Below are 13,209 nucleotides of genomic sequence, written 5' to 3' on the forward strand. Positions count from 1 at the left end.
GTCCAAAGGGAATCTAGGTTAAATGAACTGAATTAAAAATGTTCACATAAGATACTCAAGAATTTTTGTACAGTGTATACAACCGTCACTTCTTCTATGCAAAATCAAGCGTTCTAAGTAAAATTCTGATACTTGAACAGATGACCGTGTCACTTACTTTAAAATAAATAACAATTTACATAAACTTATATGTTTCTATCAGTACAAAATAAGGTCTTCTTGAAAACTACACAGAGACACTGCACAGAAGGTCCAGTTAAGTATTCTAATAGGGGATAGGGTCTAAAGAGCATCAAGCTATTGAAGTCCACCAATAGATACATGATGTAACCCATTAACAATTGGCTTCCATTGCCCCTTAAAGAATCAAGTGAAACATCCTTAAGAGTAACCCTCATAGCCTGGGGATTGCTAATCTGGGTTTCTCGGCTCTCAGGTGCTAAAAGAACCAGTAATTCTTCAAATATTCAAGAGACTTTATCTTCACTCCACCATTTTTAATCAAAAATGTTTTACAAATTTAACTGCCATCACAAGGACCTAGAACCAAAAACAGAAAAAGAAATTACAACGAGTGAAGAAGATAAAGCAAGATGCCTTATCCATGGTGCTGTTTCTTTCAATTATTTATCTTCCCCTACATTTAAACCACTACAGATAGACATCAAACTCAAACCCTAAAATTTCCAAAAACCAATCAATAATTTCCACTGAATGAAGAGGTTTTCAATCACACGACACAAACACCAACCTGAAGCGAGAGGAGGTGCTGAATTTTGTTTAAGACCCGCAGGCGGTGGGAGGGTGCATTCTCTTCATCTCCTCATGAACCGCCGCCGCCTTCTCCTCATGCCCCATCTGCTTCCACTTCAACCCGGGTTTAGCACCCTCTGACCCGGACACCACATACTCCGGATCCATTTTCTACACTACCAGCTAGTAAGTTCTGGATTTCTCCAACTCCAATGGCGGCAATACAGCAATTAGAAAAGGACGCTGACTAAATTATCAAAATGAAAAGAAATTAAAGCTGTTAATTATATTGCTTTCGAGAAGATTAATAAAATAAGCAACTAACGGACTGTTTTCGAACTCTGGTCGGATCTATCCGATTGGACGCGACTTGAACCGTACGGACCCCTATTCTAACACGCTTTAAATTTCTGCTTTAACTAACGATTCTGTTTGCAGAGGAATTGTATGCCAACAAAAATCTCTACTGATACAAAAGTTTCACTATAAAACAGCCGTATCAAGTTTTTTGTGTCGATATAATCAGGATTTCAAAAATTAACTCATGTGCAAGGTGTTGTTGTCTTACGGAAGATGACATCTTTCTTTCCTATATATTTAAAAAACAATGTTCACTACTTGTCCACTTCGTATGGCATTAATTGGCAGGACAAACACAACACAAGCACATCAAAGCAAGCAATAACGTTAGACAAAATAAACAAAAACAAGAGATGTAGGAAATCTGATGATGAATGTAAACGTTAATTACCCTTTGTAGTTATAGGAGAAGAGCTGATTCGGCAATTAATCGCTGACAGTGATGATGAATATATGTGGGGTAATATGTGTTGAGAGTTCTTTTTCGATTGGGATGCTTTAAATTCATTCTTATCTTTCTAGCTATCCTTTTTAATCGGGGCTGCAGGCTGGAGTCCTGTTTCAGTACGTCTTTTCTTGTTTTATATGTTGAGAATTCTTTTTTCGTTGGGATATTTTAAATTCATTCTTATCTTTTTAGCTATCCTTCTTAATTGGGACTGCAGGCGGGAGTCCTATTTCAGTACGTCGTTTCTTGTTTTATGTGTTGAGAGTTCTTTTTCGATTGGAATGTTTTAAATTCATTTTTATTTTTCTAGCTATACTTCTTAATCGGGACTCCAAGTTGGAGTCCTGTTTCAGTACAACGTTGCTTGTTTTTTCAGTATCACCTCATTCATCCAAATTTCTTCTTATTAAGTAAATATTATTTCCACTAATTTCTCAAGCCAACAACATAACAAATAGCTCACAAGATTAAATCTTGGCTTTCACGTTGATCATTGAACAATTGTAACGTTTATTTTGCTAAATTATCTCTTATATTTTACACAAAAATTATAATAATTATTGATACTTTTTTGATAAGTAACACTCATAGTGTCTTTTTCTAGTAGATATGTAATGAAGCCTCTATTGAAAATTGTGAGATTTCAAAGTAAATTAATGGTCAAGTTCAATTTGAGCAGTATGCCTGTTGTTGGTATCAAATTTGCAATTAGAATTTGTTTTATTGAAGCTAAAATTGCATTTTTTAAAAAGTATAGGGGCAAAAGTGAAATATCCTTTATATTCTTGGACAGAGTGCAATACACCCCCCATAAGCATTCGCCAGGACTGTGAAAAACGAAGAGGCGCGTTTCATTCGTATTTATTACTCTGGAGAAACCCTAGATTTTAATTCACCACTCTCCGGTTTCTCTCTATAAAATCTCCTCTCTCTCTCTCCGTCTCGAAAGATGGCTAAGAATCGGGAACCCGAGAAGCCGGTGGAATCGGAAACGGAATCAGGGGAGGAAGAAGATTCTGAAGACGCTGGCTCGCAGGATTCCGACTCCGAACCCGATCTGGCGCAAGTTAGCAAAAAGCCCTCATCCTCAACACAAGCAACTCCCAAGAAAGCCCAACCTCAGTCCTCCTCTAAACCCCAACCGCAGCCGCAGCCGCAGCCGCAGCCGCCTTCATCCTCTGATGAGGAGGAGTCTGGATTTGACTCCGACGAATCAGACCCGAACGTCAAGCCCATAGCATCCAAGCCCATGGAGAATGAACAGAAATCCACTGACGGCGCTAGGAAGCTCAGATCCAAGCCCATTGCCTCGGATCTCGTAACTCCTGCTAAATCCACCGCCGCAAAACGCCCTGCCGAAGAGAAAGAAACGGACGCTAAGGATGCTAAGAAGAAGAAAAAGGCCAAGCCCGACACTACTGAGAAAAAGTCTACTGATGATTCGAAGAAACTGCTTTTCCAGAGGGTTTGGAGTGAGGATGACGAGATTGTGATTTTGCAAGGGATGATAGATTATGTGACCAAGAAGAAGTCCGATCCGGTTGCTGACTTGAATGCTTTTCATGATTTTATTAAGAAGAATTTGCATGCGGACATGACTAGGACTCAATTGCAGGATAAGATTAGGAGGCTGAAGAGGAAGTATCAGAACAATAAGAGCAAAGATAAGACCTTCTCGAAGCCACATGAGCAGAAAGCTTACGAGTTGTCCAAGAAAATTTGGGGGAATGAGAGTGGGAAAGAAAATGGGGTTGAAAAACTGATGGGGAACGGTAGTGCACTGAGGAAGAATCGAGGCAAGAGGCCTAACACGGTTGAAAATGAGGAAGCTAAGGATGTGAATAGTGATCCGGAGAGGCTGTTGCCAGCCAAGCGAGTGAATTCTGGTGGTGTGACTGTGGAGGAGAGGATTTGGAGGATTGGGGCAGAGTATTTTGAAAGCGGAAAAGGGCTCGAGGGGGAAAAAGAATGGAAGAAGCTGAAAGTCGAGGAGATGGAGGTCAACCTGAGGCAGTTGGAGGTAAAAACTGCACAGGCAAAGCTTGTTCTGGATGCTGTGAAGTCCGGGTCACTGAAGCTGTAGACAGGTTACGTCATATTAATGCCTTGGCAGTGTTATAACTGTAGGATTTTGGGTAATCTGTGTCTATGCTATGGAAGGATTGTTAAGCTAATTCTAGTTTTTGGGTAATTTGTGTCTATGCTATGGATGGATTGTTAAGCTAATTCTAGTTTAGGTTTCGTATTTGGTCTTAAGTCCTTTTGTGGTGGAACCCCTCATGTTATGTATAATGAACTACTTTGGTGTTTATCTTAAAATGGTTGAAGGTTCTTTGGATGTGAGGTTTGTGTTTCTTTTACTTATGTCTCATTTGTCTTGTTCAATTAAGATCTCATCTCCAGCTGCAAGAAAGATGAAAGGCAGAAATGCAAAGCAAGCATTGAGTTTGTCAAAACTATAATTAGTGTAGTTGAATCACATGAAAAAAATTGTGAAAATGTAAGATACTACGTGTAGATGTTGCAGTCTAATAAGGTGAGATGTAAAAATCGAGGGAAATAAAATCACGAAATGCATATAATAACAATAAAAGCACAGGTCAATAATCAATTAATTAAATTGGTTCCACTCTTCTCGGCAAATAAGAGAGTTCTAAGTTCGAATCCAAATTGTCACTGACCCCACTCCCATTGCACTATCAAAAAAAAAAGAAAAATACAAAAAAATGTACAATAAGAATTTTTTTTTTACTTATTTATTTATAGATGCAGTAAATTATTAATTTTAATTAATACAGAGAATAACTTACTATAAGTGTGCAAAAGCTAAATAAATGAACTCAAATAAATTAAATTTTGTTATTATACTTGAGAAATAAAAGGCATGATATTTAAGTACAGTTACCACATAAGACATCGAATATAACATGAATTTAACATTAATCCGTCTCTTATTTTTGCTACCGCTTCTTACATCATTTGCATTTAGGGTGGCAAAATGGGTTAAGACCTATGAGTTCAACCCAATCCAACTATTTTTGAATTGGATTGAGTTGGCTATATTTTAAAATAGATTGATATGGGTTAGTGTTAAATAAAATTATATTTTATATGTGTTAGATGTGAATCGATAATAAATTTAATATGAATTGATAATGTACTTAATATGGATTTTTATGAGTTTAATCCATAAACTAAAAAAAAAAAAACTAAAAAATCCCATCATTTCCTCTTTCCTTATATACACACACACTATCTTTCACATCTCTTCCACACACACAAAAATACGCTCACAACTACTCTTACTTCATCTAGACATGCTCTCACAGACACAACTCTCTTTCTCCACACACGCGCACACACACACAAAAAGACTCTCACAACCCCTTTTTCCTCGTATACACACAAACTCTCACATATCTCTCACCATACACACAATTCTCTTTCTCTCTCACACGCACATGTGAAAATTGTTTCTCAACAAATACAAAAAATATGGTTGCACGGCTTGATATTTATTAAAGATGAACATTTAAAATATGAATTATTTTGATAAAAATGTAGTATTTGTTAGATACTTAGTAGATTTTTTTATTTTATTATTTAGCAAATGAATTTTAATGTACATGGTTACTAAACAGAAATAAGGTGTGATACAAATTTAATCGTATTACATTACAAATAATAATTACTTTTTTTAATAGTTCAAATATTATCTATTTTTTTATTGTGTGAAATTCTGAAAAAAAAAATCTTTAAATTCAAATTCAAAAAATAATTTATACTAATCTGACCCAAATTATTTGTGACCTAACCCATTTTAAACTCATTCATTTAAATCCATTTTAAACCCAAATCAGTTGGACGAAACCCAAACCTAATCCAACCCATCCATTACCACCCTTAATCTGCACATGTAAGTACTTAGTGGAGTCTTGTTCCATCTTTTTTAAATAATTGTATCAGAGTTAGAGGAGGGTAAAGGGTTGGCGCCGTGCAGAAATAGGCATAATAACATTTTATTCCAACAATAAAATGATTGATATGTAAGAATATTGTCACTTAAGAATATCAATAATTGCATCCAACATTGTCCAACCTCCACTAATTAATTTCCAATCTCTACCCATCATTCAAACTCTTTTCTCCTAAACATAATATAAATATTTTCAAATTATTATTATATCTCTTCTTTTTTTTTTATTAAAAAAATAAGACTAGTCATATTTGAGGCAGGAATTAAAACGTTAAATCCGTCTCAATAAGTACGACTTTATGGCTCCCCGCATTGGAGATATGACTAATCATATTTACTGTATTCTTCTCTAATATATAAGTTTTTTCAATTAATCATTATTTATCTGATGAGAAAAATATAATAAATGGCCGTAAAGTACAAACTTGTCCTCCAAAAAATATGAAAATTTACAACACTCCTCATGGTGACCAGGCCAATTCTGGTATATTAGGGTTTAATTAAACATATATGCATTTATTATATCAAGATCACACTCAACTTCGATGATCTCAAATCATGCTAATTTAATTATATAATGTTTTAATTGCAAAATTTCATCAAATCTAATATTGTGTGTGCAAATCAACCATCCCCAGTGACCTATACTTGAAGAAGCTGCCTAATTATCACAAGTCATCGCCATGTCATTGCGTATCTCAACCCGTATCACTACCACTTCTACAGCTGTTTGTGAATAATGCACTTAAAACCTAACTCCTAATTATGGCCCAATTTTACCTACCATTTATATAATTTTGTTTTTTGCTAAAAAAAAGGTGGGGAGTGGGACTAGTGCTGAATTGGACAGAGATGGACGCCACCAATGCCAATATTCCCTAGCCTCAACCCTTCCCACGTCCTAATTAACCACTCCACTGCACACTCATTAATTCACATTAAAATTTAAATATAAATTTGAAATGATTAATTCATAGTACTTGATCGAATTCAAATTTTATATATCACTGATGTTAAGGTGATACATGTTCATGATAGTACATCATTTCTTAATTTACTGATTAATATTAAATTTTCATCAATAAGTTTAAGATTACTAGCCATGGAATATTAAGATTCAGATTCTAAAATTAAATTTGAGGTTACTTGTTTGAATTTTATAAGGCATATGTGCATTTATTTTATTTTTATATAAATTTTATTTTATTATTTTTTATTATATTGATAAAATAAACAAAATAAAATTTTAAATTACTAAAAATAGGTTAGGGCAGATATTTCAATACAACATATTTTAGAAAGCAGAATAAAAAAATTATAGGGGAATGAGAAGGGTATTTTTGTTTTATCAATTCTAAGTTATTTTGTCAGGAATGTTTTTGTTACCTTTCATATTTTAAAGGTGTAAATAAGATAAATGTATATTTTAAGGGTATGAAATGTAGTTAACCCTAAAATAAATAAATAAAACAGTAAGAAATAAATTTAAAAAGAAAAAACTGAAAAAGGAAAGGGAAAGGAGAAGGAGAGGGAAGGCAACAAAAATAGGAAGGCAATAAATGTCAAATCAGTTAATCAGAAGCGAAATCCGCTAGCAATTTCTCTCCTTTTCTCCCTCTCTCTATCTTTAATTCTTTATGCAATTTCACGCCGCTGGTCTGACAATCGAAGGGTCCTCGGGGGGAGGAAGAGGAGACAGACAAAGATCTCCGCTGTTGAATTTCCCATTCTCGTCATCCTTCTTCTTCCTTGGCTGTACGGATTGGTAACAGTCGCCATGAATGAGAAGGCGAACGTTTCGAAAGAGCTCAATGCCAAGCATCGGAAGGTATTTACGTTCTCGTTGGATTTTGTATTTTTTCATATTTTCGTTGTTTCGATCTTATCGGTTTTTTACTTCTGCTTAATTGTTGATTGATGATAGCTCTTATTGTGGATGCTCATTTGCCTGATTTGTGTAGTATTTCGATTTGGGGTGGTTGTTATTCTGTTATTCACTAGTGCTTTGCTCTTAGAGATGGCTAAATTAAGGGATTAGGTCCTTATTAGCTGGTGACTGGCTGGTATGTTGTTTGTGTATTTAAGTTTTATTGAATTTGAACAGAGATGAGTGCTCCCGAAATGCTATTTCTTTAAGCAGAAGTACCAACCATGGAAGGGGCTTACTGGTCGACTTTGTCCTTTGCGTTTGTGTTTCACTTTGGATTTTTTCACTCCAGAAGCTATTCACTCTTGGTTTCATCTCCATTCATACCTGTTCCTACCTTGAACAAATACTAATTATTTATGTGTTGTCAGATCTTGGAGGGACTTCTTAAATTGCCAGAGAATAGGGAATGTGCTGATTGCAAAAGCAAGTATGTATTTCCACTGATATAAAAAGAAGTCACACTGGCTTGGGGCTTTCTTTCATGGTTCTATTTCAAATTAACACCACCGATTCTTCTTATTCTGTGTGTATCTGCCTTTGTCTTCTTTTGATGCAGAGCTCCTCGATGGGCTAGTGTGAACTTAGGCATATTTATATGCATGCAATGCTCTGGGATCCATAGAAGTCTTGGAGTACACATTTCGAAGGTGACATCCTCTCCATGGCTATCTCCTTTTTTTTTTTTTTTTTAATTTAAATTGTAGTTAATGCATGCATATATAGCAATTTGTTGATGATGTTGGTCTATCTTGGTGTACAATATCACATGATTCCACTTGAGTTCAATGCTACGTTTACAACATAACATGAAACAATTATACACACAAATGTCTCAAATGGAGTTAATTTGCCAACCTGTGGTTGTGCATGGCCAGGAATGGTCTTATTCAATGAGACATTGTTTGCAATGCCAAGCTTCCTTAAAGAATAATGATTTTATTTTGAAGTGAACCAACTATCATGTTATCTCTCTATACTACTCCGTGATTGCTTTACTTTTGAAAATTTATACTTGTATTCCTTGAACTTGAATCCGGATTTGTTTGTTTTCTTTCTTGAATATTATATCCTTATTCATTTTATTTTATTTTATTTTTTCAAATGTGGTTTTAATACACAATTTGTGTATGTGTCAGTGTTGAAAGTATAGGTCATATATAATACTCATTCTAGCATACTATGCAATGTGCAACATTGAAGACATGCATATTCTGATAATCATGTGCCAACTAGGCGAAGGGTTTGATTTTGGTATAAGACCATGAGACAATTGTGGACTTACTTTACATTCTTCTTTTTCTACATTCACAGAGTATTTGACTGATGATCAACTATACTTTTCTGGTGGATGTTTCTACATTTATCTCACTCTTAGTTGGACGTAGTTGTGGAGAACAATTGTTATTTAATTTGTGACATTTCTTGTCAATAATTCTTCATCTTTATTTCATACAGAAGTAGATATATAGCTGATTGTTTATTTGATTTCATGGCTGTATGTTTTATTCTTTTGCAGGTGAGATCTGCTACACTGGACACATGGCTTCCTGAACAGGTTGCATTTATCCAATGTAAGAACCTTTTGATTTTGGATCTTTTTTATTGATATTGATTTGCTTCTAAAAGATCTTATGAATTATCTATCATTTTGTGGACATAGCCATGGGAAATGAGAAGGCAAATAGTTACTGGGAGGCAGAGCTTCCCCCCAATTATGATAGAGTTGGGATTGAGAATTTCATTCGTGCAAAGTATGAGCTTCTTAATCTCAAGCACTGCTATCATGTACCCTTAACACTCGCCTGACTCTACAAACTGATTTCTGGTGTATGTCCTCTATATTGTGTGAAGGTATGATGAAAAGAGATGGATACCCAAGGATGGTAAGACAAAGTCACCTGCTAGGAGAATAGAAGAAAAAGGTTCGCAAAGGCCAAATGAAAGAAGTGGACATGGACAAGTCAAAACTTCTGGGAACTCTTTTACTGAGCAGAAGAGTGTTCCAGCATCTAGTACAAAGGAATATATTCCCGCTCCCAGAATTAGTGTTCCTGTGCCTCCTAAAGGACCAGAACAAGTATGATCAGTTCCATGTGCTTTATTGTTCTTGTGCTGTCTCTGTGTGTCTCTCTCTCGAATGTGTCTTTATGTTTGTTTGCCCACCTCTTTTGCATCTATGTGCTGGTAATGCACATCTAGCTCATGCAACCACTTTTGGGGAAAAATTAATAGGTGCTAGGTTTTTCTATGTAACTTCTGTTCAAGATAGAATTCATCGGTGTCGGTTATAAAGCTAACAATTTGATGGTTGGAGGCTTAGATCAATGGACTATGCCATGAGCATGTCGGAATGTTGAAATGTGAAAAATAAACAATGAGCTTTATAGTTTTACTGGTGGCCATGTTTAGTTGTGGAATAAGAGTAGATTATTTTCTGCACATATTTCAAGTCCCAAGTTGATGTGACTTGTGAATGTGATGTTAGTAAGGATTTATTGGAGAAGTTTTCATTATCTGTTTGTGCTACAGTTTTATGCCTCCTGAAAGGATCCAAGTCCAGTTGTGCCCTTACTTGTCCGTTTTAAAACAGGCTGCTGCAGCTCCAGTGACTGAAGATGTGACTCATAAAACAGAACCAGGTGGACTTACTCAACCTTCAAAGCTGGCTGCAGATGGAGTCTCTCCCCAAAATGTTGATTATGCTACTGATCTTTTTGGTATGCTATCCATGGATGGTTCTGTTGAAAATGTTGCAGGAGTATCTGGAGATGACGATACATGGGCAGGATTTCAGTGTGAGTTTATAAAGCTGTCATTCATTTTCCCCCAATGGTTTAGTTGTTTATTGCTGTCTCCCCCTTTTTGGGCTTAAGCTATTAAGAATTCTTAATCGCTATAGGTTTGCCAAATTGTTGAGCATACATGTCTTATCTGAGAGTAACAATTGCCAACTTGCAGCTGCTGGCCCATTGTCATCAACTGCAGAAAAAACTAGCCCAGCTAAAGCTGATGATAATAAGACCCAATCTGCTTCCGGAATTGAAGATCTTTTTAAGAACTCACCATCAGTTATACCTAGTTCCACATCAGAGAAGCCTCAAAAAGATGTCAAAAATGATATTATGTCTCTCTTTGAGAAGGTATATTTTCTGCTAAAGAAGCATCAGCAGCCTCCTCCTACCACATATTTGTTAATATATGCCAACTTCAATTCATTAACTCACCACTGTCCCCTCAAAAAGAGAAGGATATAGTTATTCCTTCATATTTTATGACAGTATAATACTTGCAAGGTTGAAAAAATTCTAAATTTCAGTAAAAGAATAGTACTTTCAGATTTTTGTCATAATTGTTGCTGTTATTACTGCATTTAGTACCCTTTTAATTTAATCTACCAATTTCATGTTTATTCATAATGCAGTCCAATGTGGTTTCACCGTATTCCTTTCACCACCAACAACTTGCTATGCTAGCTCAACAGCAGTCTATTCTAATGGCTGCTGCAGCCAATGCTTCTGGTGGGGTGCCTAGAGCTGCTGGCAACACACAGCTAGGACTGAATGGGACCAACTTGCCAAACCAAAGTTGGTCGCATGCTGGTTACCAGTTCCCTGGCATGATGAAACCAGCAGCTGGAAATATTGAGTTAGAGAAATATATGCAGGTAGAACAAAGTGACATTTTTTGCTGTGTCATTGACAGTATAAAAGTACAAATTTATTAAAAGCCTGCTTTATGTGCTCCTGAAACAGATGGGAAACATGGGAGCAACTCATCCGGCTGGGAACTCTTTTGCTCTCCCAATGTCTAGGTATGTGCATGTCAGTTTTAAGATGTAGACATATCTGTAGTATAAGGTTGTCCTTGTTGTTTGCTCAACTTTGAGTTGTTCCACATAAATGGAAATATATTGGTTTATCTTTTAAATGCTACTGGAATCCTTTATTGGAGTTGGGGAGCTATTAGTTACTTGTCTTCTGATTACTGATATTTTTACCCAAGGCCTGATCTTTCATATTGTGTTCCAGCACATATGCTGTTGGAGCTAATGCGCCCATAAATGGAAGTATGACCTCAGGACCTGGCAAACAGGCCGCATCATCAATTTCATCCAGTTCTCAGCAATCAGGAAAAGAATATGATTTTTCCTCTTTGACACAGGGGTTCTTCCCAAAACATTGAATTTAAGCACACAAATCATTCACAGAAAAATTTAGACTTGGGAATTTTCACCTCCACTGTTTGGAGATTGTAAACTATTGGTAGAGGAGGAACAGTGTAAGTGTTCCATTTTTAGGTGTATACGAACAATAAAGTATTTTAGCATGAAGTTTTCTTTTCCAGCACACGTCTCTCTATACTTTATGAATATTGATCAAGGAAAGGAAAAAATCTATTCATATATACCATAAATTGGTCCTATGCAAATGATTTGTGCTGTGCAGACTTGGTGCTTAGTGCAATCTTCCTTTGTTCTTACATTTGAATCTTTTACAATTTTTGTTGGGTTATGATGAGGTCTATATTTAGAGAACCTAGACTAAGAAAAGAGCCCCTTCTAATAAGTGGCAAGTCCCCAGTGGGTAGTTGATTTTTCTTTTCCATTTAGTGTATGTCTTGATGGAAGATGATGAAGTTGCAAAATTCTTGCAGTAGATAACCAACGTTGAATTCGACTCACCATAATCAGTATCTCATGGTTTTACTCAAAATGCTGTTAGTCTACCTAATAATGTTGAGAAAAGCTAGGATGAGTATTAGTTGATATAAAGAAGTTCATTAAAAATTTGGTTATTGACTGAAAACGTAGAATAACAGACAATATGATTTCACGAGCGGACGCCCAGTATTTGCTTGTAGCATATTGGCTGGACGGTGCGGAATAAGGTAGGACGGACAGTACACTAGACTTGAATTCTAGCTCTCATGTTTGGCTAGCATATGATTTGCGTAACCATTTTGTCTTCTTCAAATGATTAGCATCATAGACCCTTCCCCATTTCAAGCTTTGACATTCAAGTAAGATAAGTTTCGACCACACCGAGGAACTCTTCCTGCTTATATTATTTTAGTAATAAAAACTAACCTCTTACGTGATTTTACTCAACTAGTGAGTCTTGGCTCCTTTCGTTTTCTGTGGTAACAAAAGTCTTGCTACCTATTCTAACATCATGGAGAGTTTGGGATTGCTATGAGCTAAAATTTGTTGTAGGCCTGTAGCTTACACATACAGTGAGCCTACTATTCCTAGGTATTGACTATGCAACGGTTGATGCATAGCGAGGGTTGAATCTCCAGTCTAGAGTGTCCTTTCACGTGCTTTACTCTACAACAACCTACGGCATCACTAAAATTTTACTTACATTTACTATTATTTTTTCATCCCTTGTCAAATCTAATAATATTAGCACGTTGACATTCTTTGGCTGTCGTTTTGGGGAAAATAAATAAATATGGTTTCCCAAGCCTCGAATTGTTGATTCAGTTTAAAATTATTTTTTCCTGATTAATTTTGTCTCACTTCTGTTCCATTTTATTCTACAACTAACATAATTATTCATCTGGATAATTGATAGGTAGGCCCTTCAATATTGTTTTGGAATCCAAAATGTAATCATTACATTGCATTTGGCGTCCCACTAGCATTTTGTACCATTTATATCTAAACGGTGAGTCGGTATTTAAAATTAAATAAAAATGAAAAATTTGAGCAACATATAAATCTTATTAATGATTATTTTT

General features: G+C 35.7%; 2 protein-coding genes across 2 annotated transcripts; both read left to right on the forward strand.

Annotated features, from left to right (window-relative positions):
- On the forward strand, positions 2,380-3,903 carry LOC105174766 (GLABROUS1 enhancer-binding protein-like). Its single transcript, XM_011096953.2, has one exon. The coding sequence runs from the start codon at positions 2,511-2,513 to the stop codon at positions 3,642-3,644; it is 1,134 nt and encodes a 377-aa protein (XP_011095255.1). The 5' UTR covers positions 2,380-2,510; the 3' UTR covers positions 3,645-3,903.
- Positions 7,095-11,813, forward strand: LOC105174767 (probable ADP-ribosylation factor GTPase-activating protein AGD5). Its single transcript, XM_011096954.2, has 11 exons — positions 7,095-7,365; positions 7,836-7,894; positions 8,024-8,114; positions 8,984-9,038; positions 9,128-9,218; positions 9,319-9,544; positions 10,058-10,262; positions 10,426-10,607; positions 10,889-11,131; positions 11,220-11,278; positions 11,496-11,813. Exons 1-11 carry the CDS (start codon positions 7,315-7,317, stop codon positions 11,647-11,649), a joined length of 1,416 nt encoding a protein of 471 aa, XP_011095256.1. The 5' UTR covers positions 7,095-7,314; the 3' UTR covers positions 11,650-11,813.

This window comes from Sesamum indicum, linkage group LG12 (genome assembly GCF_000512975.1).
Source record: "Sesamum indicum cultivar Zhongzhi No. 13 linkage group LG12, S_indicum_v1.0, whole genome shotgun sequence".
Lineage (NCBI taxonomy): Eukaryota > Viridiplantae > Streptophyta > Magnoliopsida > Lamiales > Pedaliaceae > Sesamum > Sesamum indicum.